Here is a 25531-nt window from a genome sequence, read left to right on the forward strand (position 1 = left end):
GAAAATCCCCATAGCAAACCTCTTCTAAACTGGGCGGTTCCCGAGACACGTGTCATCAGAGAGCCCTTAGACAGAAAAGAACAACCTTAACTTCAGAAGCTCATAAGTACTGAAAGGATTAAGATTTTTTAATAGAAGTAATTTACAAATCTGTTTAACTTTCTGGAGCCAGTTGATATATAAAAAATTGTTTTTTCCTGGATAAATTTTATTCTACCAAGAAGTTACAATGTAACGTTTTGGCAGAAAAAGTTCCCTTCTCCAGCATTACTTAGTAATGTCGAAGCGTTGCATGGTAACTTCTTGGTGGAATAAAAATGAAAGCGTCTGAACAATCTGAGCCATGTGATCTTGCTGTGACTGCAGGTTTGATCGTATACCAGGCTACATACAGAATACACAGGCTCCTCTACTGATATATGGGATGTAACCTGCAAAAGCAGAAAGGCTAATTTTTCTGATAACCTGTGCCTTGTTTAATTGTTCACGCGCATAGAAGGGTCTAGTATAGAGCCAAATGGCATCCATGTTCTACAGTAGATGCTTTGGTTCAAGAGAGGAATTAGTCCATACATACAGAATGTTCTTCTGTGGGATATGTGCAAAGCTCACAGAATAAAATCTGTGGCATACAGATCTACAGTAAGAGGCCATAAACTTGAATGCCTCCATATTGTGGACATGCGCTACACTGGAGCATTATTTGCCTAATGATACCCTATTGGTGTTCAGCGGAAGTCCGATCCTAAAAAAAATTATTCAAGCCCCATTCACTTAAATAGAGCTCCTGATGAAGTCCCCTACACAGTCAATGGACTGGTGCTGCTGTGCAGGTAAAGATTGTGACGTGACTACAGAGCAGAATAAGTATTACAGAGACCCTTTACTTTAAGGATCAGTGGGAATCCCAAATGTCAGAAGCCCACAAATCATAACAGGATGACATATTCTACTTGACACTATGACATGGAAAAAACCCTTTAAGCCATGCTAATTTCTAAAAGACTGTATCTTATGTAAATGTTAAAGGGATTGACAGTGGTCAGACCCCTCACAATCTCCTGAATGGGTCCCCAGCTCATACTGCAGATGGCTTGCTCTCCATTCACTTCTATGGGAGCACCAGAGACTAGAATTATGTAATATGGCATCTCCGACACTCCCATAGAAATGAATGGAGCATGTGCTGTCCCGGACACTTATCCCCTACCCAGTGGATAGGGGATAAATTGTATTTCAATGGACAGCCATTTAATAACACTTGGTCGTACACATTAGGGATAGTCTTGATGAGTACAGTCTTGCATCATTCCATACATTAGGGAGAGATTTATCAAAATCTGTCCCAGAGGAAAAGTTGCTGAGTTGCCCATAGCAACCAATCAAATTGCTTCTTTAATTTTTGAAAAGGCTTCTGAAAAATGAAAGAAGCGATCTGATTAATTGCTATGGGCAACTCAGCAACTTTTCCCCTGGACAGGTTTTGATAAATCTCCCCCTATTAGTATAAATACAAAGTTAGCATAATAATTTGCATGGATGGTAGCTGAGCGGAGAGAAAAAAAATACTGCATGTCATATTCCGGACAGATCCCATTGACAATCCTCATTCAAGTCAATGGGATCTGTCCGGACCTGGTGGTGTCAGTTGTGCCCTGAATGGATCGCAACACATTGGTTGTGTGAATCTCGTCTAAATGAAACAGATTCAGATGGTCTCTGATAGAAAACTGCTGGGCAGCACCTCCCATTACTGCCCACTTTTAGCTGACAATTTGGAGCATGTTTATGCTAGGACCAGAATAACTGATCTTTTGTTTGATTTCAACACAATGCAGACTTTAAGTCAAGGCTACTGTGGTAACCCATCACTTGTCAATATGGCAGCAGCAGTCTGAGGTAAATATAGAAAATGTCACTACATGTTAATAATGTACATAGGGGGAAAATAATTCCCAACATCTACCTGTGACTAATGACACCAGCATCTGCCAGCAGTTCAAATATACGGACCAGCTGCACTCGTAAAATATCTCGACGCCTGCGCCGCTTCATATTCTGTGGAGAGAAAAAAAAGTTCAAATTAACATTAAAACTATTTTGTAAAATGCTTAAAAAGATAGTTTGGAACTATAATATGGATGACCTATTTGCACCAATCAGCTAACTTCATTGTCTACCAGGCAGAGCATCCTACATTTTGTAGTGGATGAGCCTAGTACATCCCCATTTGCTTAAATTAAACTGAGTGGTGCAGCCAAATGTAAAGCTCTGTGGCTACAATGCCTAATAATTCAGTTTATTGTAAGGGGGTACTGGAAGTCCGATTTCCACCAAACTAGTATTTGTGGCCTACCTGAAGTGTCTACAACTCCTAATACAGGGGGAGATTTATCAAAACCTGTGCAGAGGAAAACTTGACCAGTTGCCCATAGCAACCAATCAGATCGCTTCTATTTTTCAGAGGCCTTTTAAGATATTCAAGAATCGGCAACTAGTCAGCTTTCCTTTGCAAAGGTTTAGATTAATCCAACCCCACCCCACCCCCCTCCTTAGTCCCCAAAAAAACCTTTTATAAGTTCATTATAAGAAATGTTGCCTTTGAGGTATTTGCAACTGACAAGGTACCATCGATTTTTTTGTCTAATGCACATGGCCAACTTTAAATCCTGTTTAGTTATTTTATACTGATCTATTTTAGAGGCTAGTTCCCTAACCTGTGCTACATTTACGCAAAGGGGCTACTCATGTCATGCTGCAGCCTTGTGCTAAAATTAAAACATAAAAATGTAAGTCACCCCCCCCCCCCCCAATTATTCTACATGATTATAAGTATTCAGACCCTTTACACAGTACTCAGTTGAAAAACCTTTGGCAGGGATTACAGTCCCCAGTCTTCTTGAATATGATACCACAAGGTTTGCAGACATGGATTTGGGGATTTTCTGCCAGTTTTCTCTGAAGATCCTCTAAAGCTCTGTCAGGTTGGATGAGGTTGATGGTGGAAGCCATATTTTGTTCTCTGGAGATGTTCCATTGAGTTAAGTCAGGGCTCTGGTTTGCTCAACCATGGACAATTACAAAGTTATACCTCAGACACTTCTGTGTTGTCTTGGCTGTGTGCTTAGGGTCATTGGGGGAGATTTATCAAAACCTGTGTAGTTGCCCATAGCAACCAATCAGCTCGCTCCTTTCATTTTTAAAGAGGCCTGTGAAAAATGAAAGAAGCAATCTGATTGGTTGCCATGAGCAACTGCACCACTCTTCCTCTACACAGGTTTTGATAAATCTCCCCCATTGTCTTGTTGGAAGGTAAAACATCCGACCAGTCTGAGGTCTAGAGCAAGTAAGATCAGGTTTTTAGTAAGAAAATCTCTGTACTTTGCTCCACACCAGTTCCTCAACCCTACATGTCTCCCTGTCACAGCTGCTGAATAACATCCTCCCAGCATGACGCTGCCACCACCATGCTTCACGGTAGGAATGGTACAGGGAAGGTGATGAGCAGTGCCTGGTATTCTCCAGACATGACTGGAGGTGAAAAATTTCAACTTTAGTTTCATCAGACCTGACAATCTTGTATCCCCCAGTCTGAGAATCCATTTAGGTGCTTTTTATCAATCTCAAGGTGGGCTTTTATGTAACTCTTACTAAGGAGAGGCTTCTTTCTGGCCACTCTGCCATAAAGCCAAGATTGGTGCAGTGCTGCAAGTATGGTTGACCTTCTGTAAGTTTAATTCATCTGCACACATGATCATAGGAGTTCAGCAAGAGTGATCATTGAGTTCTTTGTCACCTCTTACCAAGGCCCTTCACCCCCAATATCTTAGTTTGGAGTGGCGGCCAGTTATAGGAAGAGTTCTGGTTGTCACAAACTTTTTGCATTTAAAAACTATAGCGGCCACTGTGCTCTGGCACATTTTCAGTGCAGCAGACATGTTGTTTTCTCCAGATCTATGCTTCCACACAATCCTGTCTCCGAGTCCCACAGGCAGTTCTTTCCACCTCATGGCTTGTTTTTTTCTCTGATATGCATTGTCAGGTTATATAGATGAGGCTGTGTCTTTTGAAATCATGTCCAATTGGCTCAATTTACCACAAGTGACTCCAATCTAAGTGTAGAAACATCTTAGAAATGATCAAGAGAAAAGGGAGGAGCCGGAGATAAATTTCAATTGCCATAGCAAAGGATCTGAATACTTATGGGCATTGAGTGCAGAATAAAAATAGGAAAAATGCTGGAAACAACACCACTCTGGTCTATAGGCTGTGTCCGATATTGCAGTCTAGTTCCATTCACCCCGATCTGAGCTATCCAATAATAAACACAGTTTACAAGTAAGGTTGGGTTATTTTATTTAGACCCCTGTATTCTAATCTCGTACTATTAAAACATAAGCTGGAAAAGAATTATAAACTGGCAGGTGAAAACTACATCACTGGATATAAATAATACCTTTCCAGTCTGCCACTGGAGACCATCTTTCAGTAACTATGTTCAGGTATTGTTTTATCGGTTGTATGCTCTCTATACTTGTTCTTCATTGGTATTGCATGTAGTTTTCAGTATTTCAGCATGAAGGGGTAAAAAGTAATTCAGGCTTTAACCCCAATATAACAGACATGTAACACACTCACCTCTGGCCTTCTATCAAGTGCTTCTTTAATTATGGGGTGCAACTCCTCTATTAATTCCCTGTGTACAGATAAGAGACGGCCGTATTACACACCTGTAGTTATAACAGCTGTTCTGACAGGCGACAATAATCCTGACTGGCAATGAGTATCACAACGGTTTACACCCTGGCTTATAACTTTAACTTCTTTTAAACATTTCTGCTACATGGTATAAGCAAATATAAGTGTTATGCAACAGACTGAGAAGACTAAGCAGATTTTATAAGTTTAAAGCACAGACATCTTGCTACATTAGGAGTGTTACCTTTATAAACTATACTACAACCTATAAGATAAATTACCAAATAAAAAAATTAAGAATAATCAGGGTTTACTCAACCGATCATACATTAAATAGATTGTCTGCTTATTTTTCCCAGAAATGGCATTGTATCGGGTATTTCAGCTCAATTTCATTTATTTGAATGATCTGCGATACCAATCACAGTCCATGAACAGCCATTGCACATGGTATCTTTTTTATTTTTATGAAAGACAAAGAATACAAAAAGGGAGACCGTTCTCACATTTTAGACACCCCCCTTTAAAGGGAACCTGTAACCTGGTTTTGGGACACTATACGACTAGCATGTCTTTATGCAGCTGGGCTTTAGTGACACAAAACTACCTCTATGAAGGCCACCAAGTCCCTCAATGTTATACAATTTGACATTTTAGTCACTGGGTGTGGATGCAGCTGACGGCTTCGGGACCAATGCGCCAAAGAGAATTAGTAAAGTACACTCTGCTTTATTACACGTGTACATTCTGCCTTCATTACGCATAAGAAACAAAGCAATGTGCACTCTCCCCAGCCTCATTGGTGCAATTCATCTGTGCTGGAGAGTCCAGTAGTCTGCTCCAAGTAAGTAAAATGTCAAATGATATAACATTGCGGACCAGATGGGCTTCATTCAGGCTGTTTTGGGACACTAAACCCCAGCTGCATAAAGTCATGGTGGTGGTCCAGTGTCCAAAAAAACTGTTCCCTTTAAGTCATAAACAAGTATTTATGAAAACAAATAAAAAGGATTTAACAGACACTAAGATACTAGCTATTACTTTAGGTAAGTATCCCTCTTACCTAAATGCTCCAGGGTTGGTCCTGCCAAGGCCCAGAACAAGAGATTCTGTGATTTCCATGCTCTCGGAACGCATCATTGGTACTATGTGCTTGAATAGGGATGAGGGGGACGGACTGCCAATGATCTGTAAAATAAAACAACTTGTATAACTCACTTCAGTCTGGCATTACAGTGATCCACATCTACTTCAGTATATGCAGACAGAAACTTTCAAATAAGCAAGGAGGCTGTGGCACCACTAACGTGTATAAAAGCAGGAGATTTTATTCTATTTTTTTTATGTGTGTGTGCGCACCCTTAAGGGATTTGTATAAGCATTCAGTCGATTGCTTATACAATTCAATAGCACTGGTAGTCTTTGACAGGCTGCAAGAGCAGATCACAGATGGCAGTCACGGATGCCTATAATAATAGACCTTGGGCTGCCATAACAACACATTGGCTCCCTGCGATCGTATTGCTGGAAGCCAAAAACACACAGGAGAACTGTTCAAACCACCAAGTAGAAAGTAGGCTTGGCTGCTGAGTCTGCTGCATATATGCTCAAGGTCACCATGATGTACCCTGTAGGTCATGGTGGCTTAAGGTGTTAAAAGGGAAAAATGGCCATACACTAAATTAAGATCATCAGAACCTGCTGATTTTGGTGGGATCAGCCATTTATTGTATATTGGGGCCTCCCCACTATCCTGTTAAGGCAAATGTTAGGGAATAGGATGGCTAAGCATGTTGAATTTGTTCTTTGGTAGACAGGTTGCAGCCATCGGAGTCATAGAAACATAGAATGTGTCAACAGATAAGAACCATTCGGCCCATCTAGTCTGCCCAATAAACTGAATCCTATCAATAGTCCCTGGCCCAATCTTATATGAAGGACAGCCTTATGCTAATCCCATGCATGATTAAACTCCTTCACTGTATTTGCAGCGACCACTTCTGCAGGAAGGCTATTCCATGCATCCACTACTCTCTCAATAAAGTAATACTTCCTGATATTAGTTTGAAATTAGAGGAACAAAAGTTTAAAACTATGTCCTCTTGTGGTAGTTTTTCTTCTTTTAAATATGCTCTCCCCCTTTACCGTGTTGATTCCCTTTATGTATTTAAAAGTCTCTATCATATCCCCTCTGTCTCTTCTTTCTTCCTTGTAAGTTTTATCCTGCAATCCATGTACTAGTTTAGTATCTCTTCTCTGAACTCTCTCTAGAGTATCTATATCCTTTTGGAGATATGGCCTCCAGTACTGTGCACAATACTCAAAGTGAGGTCTCACCAGTGTTCTGTACAGCGGCATGAGCACTTCCCTCTTTCTACTGCTTATACCTCTCCCTATACATTCAAGCATTCTGCAAGCATTTCCTGCTGCTCTATTACATTGTCTTCCTACCTTTAAGTCTTCTGAAATAATGACCCCTAAATCCCTTTCCTCGGATACTGAGGTCAGGACTGTGTCAAATATTCTATATTCTGCCCAAAGGTTTTTATGCCCCAGGTGCATTATCTTGCACTTATTCACATAAAATTTCAGTTGCCAGAGTTCTGACCATTCTTCTAGTTTTCCTAAATTCTTTTCCATTTAGCATATCCCTCCAGGAACATCAACCCTGTTACATATCTTTGTATCATCAGCAAAAAGACACACCTTACCATCGAGACCTTTTGCAATATCACTACTGATAAAAATTGGTCCCAGTACAGATCTCTGAGGTACCCCACTGGTAACAAGACCTTGCTCTGAACTAGTTTTGGGCGGTATACCGGTTCATACCAAATACCAACATTTTTTTCCTGCACAATATGAATTTTTCCCACACCGCAATACCGGTTGGGCCCCTCCCCCCTGGAATTAATGAAGCCGTTAATATCAGCAGCAGCGCGCTGTCCCCACATCGGATAACTAATCATGTGTGACCCGCGAGCCATGCGCCTCTTCTCATCCCCCCTCAAATAATTAACAGCCGCTGCGCTGTACTGTACTATTCTGTGCCCGGGCTTCAGAAATAAACAAAATAAACTTTAACTCACCTTCCTACGGTCCCTCTGCTGCTCTTGCTGCTTCCTGGGGATGGGAACGTCACAGAGCCGTCAGCCTATCACTGGCCGCAGTGATGTCCCGCCTCAGCCGGTGATAGGCTGAGTGCACTGTCATGTAAGGAGCCGGCCGGGAGAAGCAGCGCTTGCGGGTCACATATGATTAGTTCCCCGATGTGGGGGACAGCGCAGTGCTGGGCTGATAAAGCGGGGGGAGGAGAGAAGCAGCGCCCACGGACCACAAGATGATTTGGGGGGGGGGGGGAAATTGCCATAATTTGCAAAAATACCGTGATACACATTTTTGGTGCCGCCCAGCTCTACTAATGAATATTTCTCCATTGACTACAACCCTCAGTTGTCTGTCACTCAGCCACTGTCTAATCCACTCAACAATATGGGAGTCCAAGCTCAATGACTGCAGTTTATTGATAAGTCTTCTATGTGGGACAGTGTCAAAAGCCTTACTAAAATCTAGATATGTGATGTCTACTGCCCTTCCACCATCTATTATTTTAGTCACCCAGTCAAAAAAATCTATAAGATTTTTTGAAATGATCTCCCTGAAGTAAAGCCATGTTGTTTTTCATCTTGCAATCCATGGGATTTTAGATTTTCTACAATCCTATCCTTTAGTAGGTTTCCATTAATTTCCCCACTATTGATGTCAGACTTACTGGCCTATAGTTGCTTGATTCCTCCCTACTACCTTTCTTGTGAATGGGCACGACATTTGCTATTTCCAATCTCCCGGGACGACTCCTGTTACCAGTGATTGGTTAAATAAATCTGTTAACAGTTTTGCTAGCTCACCACTAAGCTCTTTTAAAAATTTTGGGTGTATCCCATCAGGCCCCTCTGACTTATTTGTCTTCACTTTAGACAGCAAAAGTAGAACCTCTTCCTTTGTAAAGACACGTGCATCAAACGATTCATTAGTCTTCCTCTCTAATGGAGGTCCTTTTCCTTCTTTTTCTTCTGTATAAACTGAACAGAAGTATTCATTAAGGCAGTCGGCTAGCCCATTGTTCTCTTCTACATAGCTTCCTTTGTTTTTAATTTAGTTATTCCTTGTTTTAATTTCCTTTTTTTCATTTATATATCTGAAGAATGTCTTATCCATTTTGTCACAGACTGAGCTAGTTTTTCTTCTGCCTGTGCTTTAGAAGTTCTTATAACTTGCTTGGCCTCTTTCTGCCTAATCTTGTAGATTTCCCTATCGTCATTGCTTTTATTTATTTTTGTTTGTTAATATAATTACTAAATGCTAGCTTTTTGTTTATGATTTTGGCCACTTCTGCTCAGTACCACAGTGGACTCTTCCTTTTTCTGTTTTTACTGACAACTCTAATCCAATTTTCTGTTGCCTTCAATAATGCATCTTTTAAGTAGTTCCATTTCTCCTGGACACCATGTAATCCATTCCAGTCTGATAGGAACTCATTTATGACTAATCTCATTTTTGAAAAGTCTGTTTTTCTAAAATCTAAAACTTTAGTTTTTGTGTGGTGTGACTCCTACACTGGTCTAAGTCTGCTAGAACCTACAGTAACCCATCTGCCATTTCTAGGGGTCCTCTGTGGCAGTGGCATTGCAGTAGTCCCAGCCTGAGTTTGTTTAACAGATAATTTAAACATCTCAGAATTCAAAAATGCTATTTCCTGCTGCAGCAAGGAGAACTGTCTACAGATCTGACAGCATCCAAATCTGGTAATATCTTTCTCGCTCTCCCTATTAAGAATGCATGTCTGGCTGAATAGGGCATATACTGCATAAGTGGATTGGTAGAGATAGCAGTTGGCCAAACAACCATTACATTATCCGCTTTTTAATGTGTATGACCAGCATTACCTACTACACATCATACAGGCAAGGCCGATGCCAAGTTTAGTGGGGTCAACGCAGGATAGTCCGGATGGTGGATAAGCAGCCCCAAACAAGTTCCAAAGATATTCAAGCTGTCCTGCAGGCTCAGGGAGCATCAGTCTCAGCGAGAACTATCCGTCGACATTTAAATGAAATGAAACGCTATGGCAGGAGATCCAGGAGGACCCCACTGCTGACACAGAGACATAAAAGACTACATTTTGCCAAAATAAACTTGAGTAAGCCAAAATCCTTCTGGGAAAATGTCTTGTGGACAGATGAGACCAAGAAAGAGCTTTTTGGTAAAGCACATCATTGTACTGTTTACCGAAAACAGAATGAGGCCTACAAAGAAAAGAACACAGTACCTACAGTGAAATATGGTGGAAGTTCAATTATGTTTTGGGGTTGTTCTGGCGCCTTGAATGTGTGTAAGGCATCATGAAATCTGAGGAATACCAACGGATTTTGGGTCGCACTGTACAGCCCAGTGTCAGAAAGCTGGGTTTGTGTCTGAGATCTTGGGTCTTCCAGCAGGACAATGACCCCAAACATACATCAAAAAGCACCCAGAAATAGATGGTAAAGTGCTGGAGAGTTCTGGAGTGGCCAGCAATGAGTCCAGATCTAAATCCCATTATACACCTGTGGAGAGATCTTAAAATTGCTGTGGGGAAAAGGCGCCCTTTCGATAAGAGAGACCTGGAGCAGTTTGCAAAGGAAGAGTGGTCCAGCATTCCGGCTGGGAGGTGTAAGAAGCTTATTAATGGTTATAGGAAGCGACTTATTTCAGTTATTTTTTTCAGAGGGTGTGCAACCAAATATTAAGTTAAGGGTGCCAATAATTTTGTCCAGCCTATTTTTGGAGTTTGGTGTGACATTATGTCCAATTTGCTTTTTTTCCTCCTTTTTTGGTTTAGTTCCAATACACACAAAGGGAATAAACGTCTCTAGCAAAACATCTGTTACTGCAATCCTTTTCTTTGAGAAATACTTCATTTTCTTGAAAAATTTCAGGGCTGCCAACATTTACGGCTATGACTATACAATACAAGCATACAGTACATACAAGTAAAGAGTTATAAAAATTCTTTAGCCTGCAGTTTGAGTATCATTCCCCTGCCACCACATCTCCAACTAAAAAAGTGATTGTAGTCATGCAAAATCTTCAATTACAGTATGGCTATGGAATTTTATGAAAGGAAAAGGACTGTGAGAACTGTACAGTAAGAAACAAAGTCACCTTACAACAAAATTAGCTGCTATGCCGGACTTACTTTAGAATCAATGCAATATCCACTGTCAGGAGTAGACGCCAGCGTCTCCGGAGGGGAACATCGAACAGAACCAGCAGATGCTGAGGAACCTGTGGATGTTGCTGCACTGCAGCAAAGAATCAAATAGTTTCTCCAAAGGCCGATATAAGAATCACTGCCGGTGACTGCAGTCACTTTCTTTGCATTAATGGGACTACTGCAAAAAATAGAAAAAAAATATAACTTACATTAAACACTAGTTTCTCGATATTACAGCAAACCCATAGGCACAATGTTTACTGCAACATTTATTGTATTCTTGATAACTACAGAATATCTTACTTTATATCGACTTGGGGTGAGAGAAGCTGAAGGCGGGTGTAAGAAAACATCCAGGCATAGCTGACAGCTGTGGGGCAGTACTTAGGCAAGTTTTCCTGTTTCATGAAGCTGGAGAGGCTTATTATCCAAGGATCCTGGCCCTGTGTGATGTGTGCAAAGATCCAGATGTGGGATGGACTTACTACATCGAACTGATGACTGATGGGGGATGAACTCCACTCTGCGAGCGTCTGAAGATCTATTGAGCTAGGACAGTACAGCAAGGTGGTCTAAAGAAAGGAAATAAAAATCAGACTAAACATAAATGTATACCGAGGAAGATATACAGATGAACAACATAATATAGAATTATTCAGTAAGCTAAAGACATTATGATACACAAGAAATAATAATTTACAGGTTATATTTGAGTATAAAGTCATGTTCACACTCCGTATGTATTCAGCCTAGGTCACGTTCAGACGAGCGGATCTACAGCCGCGATATGCGAGTATACTGTGCATGCACATCATGGTATGTCTGCTCGTATGGGCGTATTGCCACTCTGAGCAGGCACAGCTGAAGTACCCTGTAGGGTTCTTTCGGCGGCGGATCTACGCTGTAGATCCGCTTGTTTGAATGTACCTTTTAAAAGGCTTTTTTTTACGGTGTGTGAACAAGACAGTTAAAGCCATTGAACAAAACGTACAATGAGGTCCTTCTAGACATGACCGATTCTGACCGATCTAGAAGATCAACACTCTTTTAAAGAGCCCCTATGCTGCTCAATGATCATACAAAGCTGCTCACACAATTACTGGATTGCTTATGCGGCACATTACTGCTATCAATTGTCGGCTGCACATACACTATCACAAGGGAAAAGGTGCGTCCGAAGAACAAGGTTTTTTTTTTTAATCTGCTAAAACAATGCAAAATCAATTTGCTTAAAGGAGTACTCCGGCGCACACTTTTTTCCTTTTATCCCGTGCGCGCCGGAGTACTCCTTTAAAGGGGTACTCCACTGGAAAACATTATTTCTTTTTTTTAAATCAACTGGTGCCAGAAAGTTAAACAGATTTGTAAATTACTTCTATTAAAAAATCTGAAATCCTTCCAGTACTTATCAGCTGCTGTTGTGATCCACAGGAAGTTATTTTCTTTTAGAATTTCTGCTCTGCTTATCCACCATGATTACACCTCTGTACATTTTAGGAACTGTCCAGAGCAGGAGAGGTTTTCTATGGGGATTTGCTCCTACTTTGGGCAGTTCCTAAAATGGACAGCGGTGTCAGCAGAGAGCATTATGGTCAAGCAGAAAGGAAATTCAAAAAGAAAAGATCTTTCTGTGAATCATACAGCAGCTGATAAGTACTGGAAGGATTAGGATTTTTTTTAAAGAAGACATTTACAAATCTGTTTAACTTTCTGGCACCAGTTGATTTAAAAAAGAAAGTGTTTTGCAGTGGAGTACCCCTTTAATGGCCAAGATGAACAAATAGAAGCAAAGTTGCAATAGCTGTCCCCAAAGCTACTGACACGTGATGTATGAAATGTACTATACAATAGCAATAAACAGCCCATTTGGAATCCATGCCTGAAAGTCACTGTATACAGTTCTGCTATACTATCAGTGACAACCAAAAGTAGTGATATCATGTCAGACATGTAATCGATAAGAGGGATGAGATTATCATCCAAATTGCCTGAGACTGCATCGAGGAAATAGGAATATAGGGGAGATTTATCAAAACTTGTGCAGAGGAAAAGTTGCCCATAGCAACCAATCAGATCGCTTCTTTCATTTTTGAAAAGGCCTCTGAAGTGATCTGATTGGTTGCTATGGGCAACTCAGCATCTTTTCTCTGGACAGGTTTTGACAAATCTTCTCCATAAAGCCTAAATTTGTCTACCATTGACAACTAGAACATCCCCAAACACCACATACCTCACATTAGGAAATATGCCGTACCTGCAAGACCCTGTACTATAACCAAAACTCCTTTCTCCCGTCACTATAATATAACTTCCCATACACACAAGATATAACCCACTAAGCCAGTGTGTTCCAAACAGAGTGCCTCCAGCTGTTGCAAAAATACAACTTTCAGCATGTAAAGTATTGTAGTTTTGCAAAAGCTGGAGGCACACTATTTGGAAAGCACTGCAAATAATAAATAATGTACTAAAAGCTGAATATATTATACTAGACTAGTCATCTGACATAAAGCATTACAGAACACTGTGCCTTCTATAGTTGTTAGTAGAGATGAGCGAACTTACAGTAAATTCGATTTGTCACGAACTTCTCAGCTCGGCGGTTGCTCACTTTTCCTGCATAAATTAGTTCAGCTTTCCGGTGCTCCGGTGGGCTGGAAAAGGTGGATACAGTCCTAGGAAAGAGTCTCCTAGGACTATATCCACCTTTTCCAGCCCACCGGAGCACCTGAAGGCTGAACTAATTTATGCAGGAAAAGTCATCAACTGCCGAGCGGAGTAGTTCGTGACGAATCGAATTTACTGTAAGTTTGCTCATCTCTAGTTGTTAGAAATATGTAACAGTTATAGGAGCGTTCACGGATATCTTATTCCTGATAAGTGATGATAATCTTAGGGCCAGCGATCAGCCGACAAATGGTCATTCATTGGCTGATTGGGTCTTTCATGGGGCAATTTAAATTATAGTTACTGGCTGCACATAACTCTGTGTAAATGGGGATGTGCGGTCGACAATGATGCAGTTAAAGGGCCACATGACTGATCCAGAGACTGTTAGTATTGCCCAGCCTGCAAATGACTGAACCATGTTAAAGGGGTACTCCGGTGAAAACCTTTTTTTTTTTTTATCAACTGGTGCCAGAAAGTTAAACAGATTTGTAAATGACTTCTATTAAAAAATCTTAATCCTTCCTGTACTTATTAGCTGCTGAATACTACAGTGGAAATTATTTTCCGTTTGAAACACAGAGCTGTCTGCTGACATCACGAGCACAGTGCTCTCTGCTGACATCTCTGTCCATTTTTAGGAACTGTCCAGGGTAAAAGGAAATCCCCATAGCAAACATATGCTGTTCTGGACTGGAGATGTCAGCAGAGAGCACTGTGCTCGTGATGTCAGCAGACAGCTCTGTGTTTCAAAAAGAAAAGAATTTCCGCTGTAGTATTCAGCAGCAAATACGTACAGGAAGGATAAAGATTTTTTAATAGAAGTAATTTACAAATCTGTTTAACCTTCTGGCACCAGTTAATTTATTTAAAAAAAAAGTTTTTCACTGGAGTACCCCTCTTAAGGCACCGAATGACCTGTGTAAAAAGGCCCATGCCAACAAGCTAGGCAGCCCTATCTTACTATAAATGGCATTATACATGTATCCTGCTTATAGTCTACTGCACAGCCTTTGTACCCAGACAGAGGAGAGACATGAATTTTGGACATAGCTGTGAGTTTTTCTTGATACCTACTGGTTTAGTTTTTTTTTTTAGAACATGTAACAGTTACACTACAGATAAGAACAGCCCAAAACCCATCAATACTCTTCAGAAACTGTGATTCATTTGAAGACCTCGCTGGTTCACACAATGCTATGACCCATGTACATGCCAGGAAAAGATCACATCGTACACCTCTACTGAAAGACAACAACATATAACACCGTTTAGCAGTGGTCTTCAACCTGGGGACCTCCAGATGTTGCAAAACTACAACTCCCAGCATGCCCGGACAGCCAACGGCTGTCCGGGCATGCTGGGAGTTGTAGTTTTGCAACATCTGGAGGTCCGCAGGTTGAAGACCACTGCTGTATAGTGCATAAATGTCCCATGACCATCCCATTTAAAGGTGAGGAATCTACAGGCAATTGCCTCAAATACAAATCTCAGCCGTCAATTTGATTTGTCCTGAAAGATTTGTTCTGCTTACAAAGTGCCCTGATTCCTAGTAAAGTCAAGTAGGACACGGAGGTGTCCTAGGACTGTATCAAAAATACAAAGCAGTATATAAATATTTTACTGTAAAACTTTCCATGGGATGGCGGAGGGTACCAAGCTATTCCATAATCCCAAAACAAAGGTATACCAACATATACCAGCCTGGCAGAGGTCAAAAGGAAACTCTTCAGCCTTCCTTAGGTATTCTGGATATGCTTAGTGCGTACACTAAAGAAGTCATGACATTTCCTTAGGCTCCACTTACTAGGTACTTAATAGTTTTACCTGATCTGCTCCTGTGAGGTGTATGAAGCTTTCCAGAATGGAAGGACTAAGCCGGTCCATTACATCAATAGCCAACTCCTCTTCACCCTACAGCCGAAAAACATCAAATGGAAACTGAAATTAAACTTGAACATCTCCCATCCCCGCTCCAGCAAACGTATTCCGTTGTGTGTTATATAACTATGTAAACTGAAAACAGTATCACAAATAATAGACAAGTAGCCAAGTCCAACAAAATTCTTCAGCAACAAGACTAATGACAAGTACAGTGATCCCTCAACTTACAATGGCCTCAACATACAATAGTTTCAACATACAATGGTCTTTTCTGGACCATTGTAACTTGAAACCAGACTCGACATGCAATGCACAGACAGTCCAGATCTGTGAAATGTGTTAATAGCCGGAAGATATGACCAATCAGAATGGGGCATTTACTGGTAAAACCCCTGTATAACTGAAGTGCATGCACTGACTGGTGTCTGGTAGCGCCCCCTACAGTACAGGGAGGTATTACATGTTCTGTACTACTCTTTACCTGTATTACTGAAGTGCATGCACTGACTGGTGTCTGGTAGCGCCCCCTACAGTACAGGGAGGTATTACATATTCTGTACTACTCTTTATCTGTATTACTGAAGTGCATGCACTGACTGGTGTATGGAAGCACCCCATACAGTACAGGGAGGTATTACATGTTCTGTACTACTCTTTATCTGTATTACTGAAGTGCATGCACTGACTGGTGTCTGGTAGCGCCCCCTACAGTACAGGGAGGTATTACATGTTCTGTACTACTCTTTACCTGTATTACTGAAGTGCATGCACTGACTGATGTCTGGTAGCGCCCCCTACAGTACAGGGAGGTATTACATGTTCTGTACTCTGTACCTGTACCAGGGTTAGCTGTTCTTTTGGACACCAGGTGAGAGCGGCTCCATTACTTTTTTAGGACACTGTGTGTACTGTACAGGACCCTGAAGAAGCTCCTGTCCTCTACATAGACAGTGATTACAGCTCCCAGCAGATCTTTATTACTTTTGTATGTAAATATTTTCTTTATCTGTATTAGTTTTCTACTTATTTTTCATTAATTCTCACTTTTTCCTATTTTTGGATGACATTTTGGGGGCTTCAGAACCAATTACCAGGTTTCCATAGAGTTCTGGTCTCAACATACAATGGTTTCAACATACAATTGTCGTCCTGGAACCAATTAATATTGTAACTTGAGGGACCACTGTATTAAGTGTTAGTGAAGGGCATCAGAAAAACCTTTGCTTACCTTGGAAACTTCAAGAACTGTAAAGAGAGCTCGTATCTCTCGGAGGACATTGACTGCTAACCTCCTAGTAGCAGGTCGGCTGTTACACAAAATGACCAGCGCAAAACCTTCCACAACATGGAACACATTTGACCCCGGACTTCTTTCAAGAGGAAGCGTATGGGAGCCTCCATTGTGCATACCCCGCTGCAAACAGATGATAAAAGAAAAAAAATGAGAAAATGTTTGGCTGCCATACATGTGGATGTGCATAAAGGGCTAGTATAGATGGTCAATCTACTTCCTCTCCACTATAATCTATGCGATCTATGCGACAGTAGATGCAAAGGCAAGACATTGCTAACATTAAAGGGGTACTCAGGTGAAAAACTTTTTTTTTTTTTTTAAATCAACTGGTGCCAGAAAGTTAAACAGATTTGTAAAAAATCTTAATCCTTCCTGTACTTATTAGCTGCTGAATACTACAGTGGAAATTCTTTTCCGTTTGAAACACAGAGCTGTCTGCTGATATCATGAGCACAGTGCTCTCTGCTGACATCTCTGTCCATTTTAGGAACTGTCCAGGGTAAAAGGAAATCCCCATAGCAAACATATGCTGTTCTGGACAGTTCATAAAATGGACAGAGATGTCAGCAGAGAGCAATGTGGTCATGATGTCAGCAGACAGCTCTGTGTTTCAAAAAGAAAATAATTTCCACTGTAGTATTCAGCAGCTAATAAGTACAGGAAGGATTAAGATTTTTTAATATAAGTAATTTACAAATCTTTAATCTGTAAAACTTTCTGGCAACAGTTGATTTAAAAAAAAAAATAAAATAAAAAAAAAATAAGTTTTTCACCGGAGTACCCCTTTAAAGCAACTTCTAGAAGAGCCCATCTGTGTATTTAGAAAGATTAGTGAAAAGAAACAATGTTTAAAAAAAAAAAAAAAAAAAAAAAAAATGGAAAGAATAAGGCTCTGCTTACACGTTTTTACTTTTGAATCTGCTTTCAGCAGCCATTTTCCAGACAAAATGGTGCAGCAAGCATTATCAGCAGATCAGACACCTCCGGAGCAAGTGAGGGGACCTCCGGCATTCAAACCGATCGGACCCTTGCAAACATGTCGTGGGGGTGCTGATCAACCAGGGGGACTGTTACTGCAGCTCTTAAGTGCCATGACTGCTACTGAATAGGATCGCCATGATCAGTCACCAGCTTTGCTGCTGATAACAGCCGTCACTTACTGTCTATGAAGAAAGCACAGTTCCTGCGCTCACTTCATAGGTTAAATGTCGCTCAAGATGTAAATGTAGGTCCTGGTGCGTTAAGTACCAAGTAGCACCACGTACATTTACATCCATTGTCCTTATGTAATTTATTCCTTGTTGTAATGATGCGGAATCTGTAGGCGCTATATAAATAAAATTATTATTATTATTAATGATGAGAAAGCAATACCTGTGCGTCTGTGTTTTTATTGTGCATTTGGACCGCTTGCTTCCACTGATTTATTAGTTGCACCAGCATCTTCACCGAGTTGTCTAGAAGTGATGGGTGCACATCAGTCACTTCGCGCACAATGAAATACACAAATCCTGAAAGAACATCCTCCCGCCAGTCGGGAAAATCAAGCATTAGAGCCTGCAATGTATTGAAAGCCAGCCCACGCAGCTCTTCATCCATATGTATTGTGAGCCTAGGAAGAAAAGGCACAGTCACTTTACACAGCGGGCTCCAGTAAGCATTGTTTGTCCTGGTAAAAAGAACTGGTTATATTGTTACCACTTAATGTTTCTGAGTGACTGCATATTGCATTGTTTCATAGCAGAGATGTGCTATTGTATTACCATATCGATGCCACTAAAGAGTGGAGCAGGATTACATCTCCCGAATGCTTTATAAGATGTATCAGTCAATCAGCATTTACATAAACAGGTTTTATTATGGCACTTAGAGGGTTAAATGGAACCAGTCACTAGTTTCATGCTGCCTGAAGCACGGGCAGCATGAAACACTTACAGACTTTCATATAACAGTGATAGCTAATGCACTGAGAACGGTTGTGCTGTTTCAGAGAAAATGATAGTTGGGACTTAGGGCTGGAACGGGGTTGAGTTATCAGGGTGGTCCCTGGCCCGCAATATACTTATTTGTGTATAGGGAGAGAGCAGTCTATCAGGACAAGAGGACCTCCTCAGTGACAGTGTTTCTGGCCGAAGTCACAACTATAATTTCCATGAAACGGCACAGATATTGAAATGTGCTTTATATGTCTCTGGGGTAAGAAAGCCTGTAAATGTCCGAAATCACAGGCAGCATGAAACTAGTGACAGGGGCCCTTCACCCATCAGGATCTCAGCATTTTTCAAACCTGCGGTTGCAATGGCAGTGTATTACAGCCATCCTCCTAGACACAGTGGCCCTTGATTGTGTCTGCGCCAAAATTAGAGCCAAAAAAAAAACCCGACCAAATCTCCATTTTACTCAGAAAATCCCAACATATTTACTAAGGGAATTTGAGCTCTGGAAAACCCCACAGCTCAGAACAGTTGTAAAATGAAGGGAAAAGTGCAAAACGTAGGGAAACATTAGTAAATACTGTGGAAAAAATACTTGTAGGGAATTAAAACCTTTTATACAATACACGGTCACAAGAATCATGTAACTGTATTTTATGATTTCCATACTGTCACTGACTGATAACGTTTGTTATCATATAATATCGGTTTATAAAACAAAGTAATAAAAATATATAAATAATAAAAAAAATATTTACCTTGCAAGAAGTTCAATGAGGTCAGCTCTGCTCATACCATCAGGAATAAGCCTCGGGATAGCAGCAATACATGTTCTGAACAAGTCTATCTTGGGTTTTCTTTCCCCTCTGTTAAATACATCCAAATGACAGGAAATGGGACATAAGTATCTGTATTGTCTCATTTTATTATTATTATTTTTTTAAATAACTTTTTTTTTCGTCTTTCAAACATTAAACAGAAATAACATTATTTTATATTTTTTTCATGGTTACAAGAGACAATTATCCTCCCTTTGCCTCTTATGCTCTGAAGGAGGAGGGAAAATAAAAAAATTAAAAAAAATAACTCATTATTGTAATATTAATAAATGGCACAAAATAGACATCTCATAATTTTTTGTTTATCCTCATAAGAGGTCTCCAGGTCAGTGTTCTTTCCCAATATCTCCAATGGCAAGCAATGTCCCTGAAGGCCACTAGAAAAACGAATATCTTCCTAAAGTACTCTGCCTTACCTGAAGATCTTTTACGGCACTCTGAAGAAGCAGCAGTGAAACATGCGTTGGGGAATGTGGTCTCCCTCCCAGGCACCTGTCTTGCAGCTATTTGTTGGATGTTGCACTGCAGTTTTCTCTATATGCGTATTTGTTCTCTGTAGCAATATTCTTTGCACATTTTTAATCTGTTTTATACCTATCTCTACATTTTTATGTATGGACCTTTGATAATATATATATATATATATATATATATATATATGGGACTGCATTAATACCAATTTTATTGCTTTTATTGATAGTGTAGTGGTCTGCTATTTCTTTGAGGATGTATGATTATTGTTACTGATGTGCAGACTGAATAATATATAAGTGTTAAACATTAGAGGGGTACTCTGGTGGAAACATTTTTTTTTTTTTACACATCAACTGGTGCCAGAAAGTTAAACAGATTCGTAAATGACTTCTATTAAAAAATCTTTACCTTTCTAGTACTTTTTAGCAGCTGTATGCTCCAGAGGAAATTCTTTTCTCTTTGAATTTCTTTTCTGTCTGACCACAGTGCTCTCTGCTGATGCCTCTGACCGTGTCAGGAACTGTCCAGAGCAGCATAGGTTTGCAATGGGGATTTTCTCCTGCTCTGGACAGTTCCTGATACGGGCATCAGGTGTCAGCAGAGAGCACTGTGGACAAGACAAAAAAAATACAAAAAAAAAAAAAGAATTTCCTCTGTAGCAGACAGCTGCTAAAAAGTACTGAAAGGGTAAAGATTTTTTAATAGAAGTAATTTACAAATCTGTTTAACTTTCTGGCACCAGTTGATTAAAAAACAAAACAAAAAAAATATGTTTTCCACCGGAGTACCCCTTTAATAACTGGCTGCATTCCATAGCAGTAGATGATATCAGGCAGGCTGCTCCCCTCTAATCCCCGACGCTCACAACACTCCGGTTTTCAGGCTAATGACTAGCACTGAGCAGCTTTGCACAGGCCAGTAATTGCTGGCAGTGATAAGCTGCTGGGATCACTATTGATCACAGGGTTTAAGTACATGAAGCATATTACTGTTCTCTCCTGCTAGAGTCAAGTGCAAATAGATGCATCATCCATAATTATACATACGTAATCATATCTTCTGGCTCTTTGTTAGACATCTGCACGCTTGTCATGCACATTGGCCTGCCGACCTCCTTATCGAGATGCCGAAGTATGCTGTCCAATGCTTTGCGTACTTGAGGATAGTATACGGACATCCCTGCAAAGACATATTGTACGATTATTAGGGACCTCATTATGATTGCCAGCAGAATACAGTATATATTGATGGAAAAGGAAAAGAGGAGGGTTCATGGCTGTTTTTCTCGCATTATAAAACAACACAACGGGTAAACAAAATATTACAATAACTATGCAAGTGCACAGCGGGGACTGAGATTTCAAAGGGCTCATACCAAATAGACTTAAAATGCTCAGGATTCCATAGAAAAAATGGACCCTCTATGCCAGTGTTTCCAAACAGTGTGTCTCCAGCTGTTGCAAAACTACAACTCCCAGCATGCCCGGACAGCCTTTGGCTGTCCGGGCATGCTGGGAGTTGTAGTTTTTCAAAAGCTGGAGGCACCCTGATTGGATCACACTGGTTACAGGGGTATTCCGGCTTTATACATCTTATCCCCTATCAAGAGGATAGGGGAGAACATGTACGATCACAGGGGTCCCACCGCTGGGGACCCCCACGATCTCTGTGCAGCACCCAGAATTCTGTGCCAGGCACTGCCTCTGAGACGGGGATGTGACATCACAGCCATGCCCCTAGTGATGTCACGCCACGCCCCCTCCATTCATGTCTATGGGAGCCATCACGCCTCCCTCCATAGACATGAATGGAGAGGGCGTGGCATGACATGATATCACGTCCCCGTCTCGTATAGGGGATAAGATGTATAAAGCCGGAATACCCCCTTTAAGTCAAATAAGGGGCCCTTCTTTGGAACCCAGATATTTGCAATGGTGGATCTGGTGATAAGTATAAAAGCAGCATTGCCTATCCATCAAGAACAGAATGTGGACAAACCTATGACTTTCGCCTCTTCATCTGTCAGGGTTTTGTTCAGAAATATTTTCTTTACACGCAAGGTATTTCCTGAGGGAAGAACAACTCCTGTCGTTGGCATAGGGGGCTCCCCATCTTTCTGCTGTAAGCTGTCTGCTATTACGAGGAAGACTCTGAGACCTATATTCATTCTCTGAAAGACACACATCAAACCAATGTAAGTGACTGGGACAATGTTGTGCATTTTATTTTATTTTTTTAAATAAATCTAACACCAGAAGCCACCAAAAAAAGTCCAAGATCATATATTTGTATTTTCCTACAAAGGCAGCATGTAGAATGAATCATCCACACCCCCGTCATTAACACCCTCATCATCACCCCCCCCCCCCCTGTCATCATCCGCACCCCTGTCATTAACACCCCAATCATCACCCCCCCCCTGTCATCATCCACACCCCCGTCATTAACACCCTCATCATCACCCCCCCCCCCTGTCATCATCCACACCCCCGTCATTAACACCCCCCGTCATCATCCACACCCCTGTCATTAACACCCCCCGGCAATCCCGGCAGTGGTCTTCAACCTGTGGACCTCCAGATGTTGCTAAACTACAACTCCCAGCATGCCCGGACAGCCAGCAGATTGAAGACCACTACCGGGCCTTCATCATCATCCAGAACCCCCTTTGGTTTTCTACTCACCTCCCCAGTTTCTCGGTGGGAAGGAAGGGTGAGCTGGTCCGGGCCGTCCATACTCGAACACCTATGCTGCAGGGACTGTCCGGTGGGGAGGGTTAGTCGTTCCGGGCTGTCCATCTTCACCGGGAGACCCTCTTCTCCGGTCCGGCCCCGAACTAGTGACGTTGCCTTGGCGACGACGCGCAGTGATGCATGAACGTCCCTGCGCGTCGTCGTCAAGGCAACGTCACTAGTCCGGGGCCGGCCCAGAGCGGAGAAGAGGGTCTCCCGGTGAAGATGGACAGCCCGGAACAACTAACCCTCCCCACTGGACGGTCCCTGCAGCATAGGTGGTCGAATATGGACGGCCCGGACCAGCTCACCCTTCCTTCCCACCGAAGGAAGGCGAGTAGAAAACAAAAGCGGGGTCTGGATGATGACAAAGGCCCGCTGGTCTTCAAACTGCGGACCTCCAGATGTTTCAAAACTACTACTCCCAGCATGCCCGGACAGCCGATGGCTGTCCGGGCATGCTGGGAGTTGTAGTTTTACAACATTTGGAGGTCTGCAGGTTGAAGACCACTGGAAGGGATTGCACAGGCGGAGATGGACGGCCGGGACCATCCCCTCACAGCTAAAGCCAGAAACGTTTTTTGTTCACTTGAGTATAAGCCAAGGGGCTAAATACCGAGTATATACGGTATTTATAGTACTGAGACAAAGAGCCATTGATATCTGCCACACCTTTGATGTGATAACTACAATAATATATGCAAATGTTATCAGACAAAATGACCTTTCCCCTTCCAACACAAAAATTATTACATATCATTGTCTAAAGACTCCACCATCCATACTGAATACATATTATACCTTGATGCCCTATGTATTTATTTCCACAATTTTAGTACATCAATACTATTCACCAACATCTAAATATGTCCCCCGTGGAGCAATGTCATTTACCCATCTAAGACACACACTTCCACACTAGGATCAGTTTTATTTTGGAGTCTAAAAGGGAATTGGAACATCTGGAGAAAGCACAGAAGAGCATATAAACACTGAGCGTGCATGTGTTCTCGATAAGGAGAGTAGGCTGCTGCCAGACACATCTTCCTGAGGGCATAAATATTAGGCAAGTTAAAATCCAATCCTTATCTATCCTGACATCTGCAGCTGGGAGACGGTCAGGATCCCCATATACACATAAGAGGCTTTACTAGTTCAGCTGATAACAGTGATTTTGGATGACATTTATTTGATATGGCCAGCATTAGAGTACGTTCACATGGGCAAAACCCCCAAGATTTTATATGCTGAATCTGAATCCATGCATTAAAAACTCACTTTAAAAAGCTTTCAATGGGAGACTAAGTAGTGACAAGTCATTTCTTTCAAGCTCCTGTTAAAATCAATGGGAGGTACATGGCTGCCCTTCTCCACCCACGACTCAGAGAAAGCCACAATGCAGCACTTGAGTGAGCGTAGAATGAGCGCCAATTCCAGCTGTGTGTGTCCACGCGGAAGGCAACCAATGCTGTCCTCCTGGACACACTTTAGATCAGTGGTGTCCAAACAGTGGCCCTCCAGATGTTGAAAAACTGCAACTCCCAGCAGGCCGTTGGCTGTCCGGGCATGTTGGGAATTGGAGTAGTTTTGCAACTACATCTGGAGGACCACAGTTTGGACACCACTGCTTTAGATAGATAGAGATATATATATATATACACAGTGGTCCCTCAAGTTACAATATTAATTGGTTCCAGGACGACCATTGTATGTTGAAACCATTGTATGTTGAGACCAGAACTCTATGGAAACCTGGTAATTGGTTCTAAAGGCACCAAAATGTCATTCGAAAATAGGAAAAAGTGAGAATTAAAGAAAAATTAAGTAGATCACTAATACAGATAAAGCAAATCCTTACATATAAAAGTAAGAAAGATCTGCTGGGAGCTGTAAATCACTGTGTATGTCAGTGTTTCCCAAGCAGGGAGCCTCCAGCTGTTGCAAAACTACAACTCCCAGCATGCCCGGACAGCCAAAGGCTGTCCGGGCATGATGGGAGTTGTAGTTTTGCAACAGCTGGGGGCACCCTGCTTGGGAAACGCTGGTCTATGTAGAGGACAGGATCTTCTTCAGGGTCCTGTACAGTACACACAGTGTCCTAAAAAAAGTAACATGGAGTCGCCCTCACCTGATGCCCAAAGGAGCAGGTAACCCTGATACAGGTAAAGTGTACAGAACATGTACTACCTCCCTGTACTCTAGGGGGCGCTACCAGACATCAGGCTTCAGGAATACTGGGGTTTTACCAGTAAAATGCCCATTCTGATTGGTCGGTTCTTCCAGCCATTGAAATGTTTCACAGATCTGGACTGTCTAGATATTGTATGTTAAGTCTGGTTTCAACTTACAATAGTCCAGAAAAGACCATATCACTCTCTCTATCCATCTCTCTATATATCTTTATCCATCTCTCTCTCTCTCCACCATCTATTTATCTATCTATCTGTATGAATATATAGATGACCAGTCATTCAGTGACCTAGAAACCCCATCCCTGAGCCATGTTGACCTGTAACCACTATAAGAAGCCCATTTTCTCATGCGGATTTGACAATCTGGCCTGAGCAGGGGGTTAGCACTGGTTATCCAGCTAACATTTACTTATTTGTGCTGTACTAGCATTATATTGTGCACATAACAATCCATTGTTTTTTTTTACCTCTGGGTTGATAGTAAATGTTTTAGAAGATTTTCCAACGCTCAGAAGGTCAAATATAATTTCTTTCATCGCAAAATCTAAACGTTCCTGTAAA

At 41.5% G+C, this 25531-nt stretch overlaps 1 protein-coding gene across 13 annotated transcripts in view; it reads right to left on the bottom strand.

Annotated features, from left to right (window-relative positions):
• The window catches only part of FRYL (FRY like transcription coactivator), a 358656-nt gene that overhangs the window by 85662 nt on the left and 247463 nt on the right, over positions 1 to 25531 (bottom strand). For all 13 annotated transcript variants that reach the window (XM_056557831.1, XM_056557771.1, XM_056557761.1 and 10 more), the window contains 12 exons: positions 25438 to 25524; positions 22045 to 22216; positions 21093 to 21225; positions 19492 to 19599; positions 18174 to 18411; positions 16734 to 16919; positions 15449 to 15535; positions 11258 to 11526; positions 10937 to 11132; positions 5762 to 5886; positions 4639 to 4696; positions 1967 to 2058 (listed from right to left, as the gene is read on the bottom strand). In XM_056557831.1, the coding sequence (XP_056413806.1) occupies positions 1967 to 2058; positions 4639 to 4696; positions 5762 to 5886; positions 10937 to 11132; positions 11258 to 11526; positions 15449 to 15535; positions 16734 to 16919; positions 18174 to 18411; positions 19492 to 19599; positions 21093 to 21225; positions 22045 to 22216; positions 25438 to 25524 (1751 nt within the window). The remainder of the gene's footprint in view (positions 1 to 1966; positions 2059 to 4638; positions 4697 to 5761; positions 5887 to 10936; positions 11133 to 11257; positions 11527 to 15448; positions 15536 to 16733; positions 16920 to 18173; positions 18412 to 19491; positions 19600 to 21092; positions 21226 to 22044; positions 22217 to 25437; positions 25525 to 25531) is intronic.

The sequence above is a fragment of the Hyla sarda genome, chromosome 1 (genome assembly GCF_029499605.1).
Source record: "Hyla sarda isolate aHylSar1 chromosome 1, aHylSar1.hap1, whole genome shotgun sequence".
NCBI lineage: Eukaryota > Metazoa > Chordata > Amphibia > Anura > Hylidae > Hyla > Hyla sarda.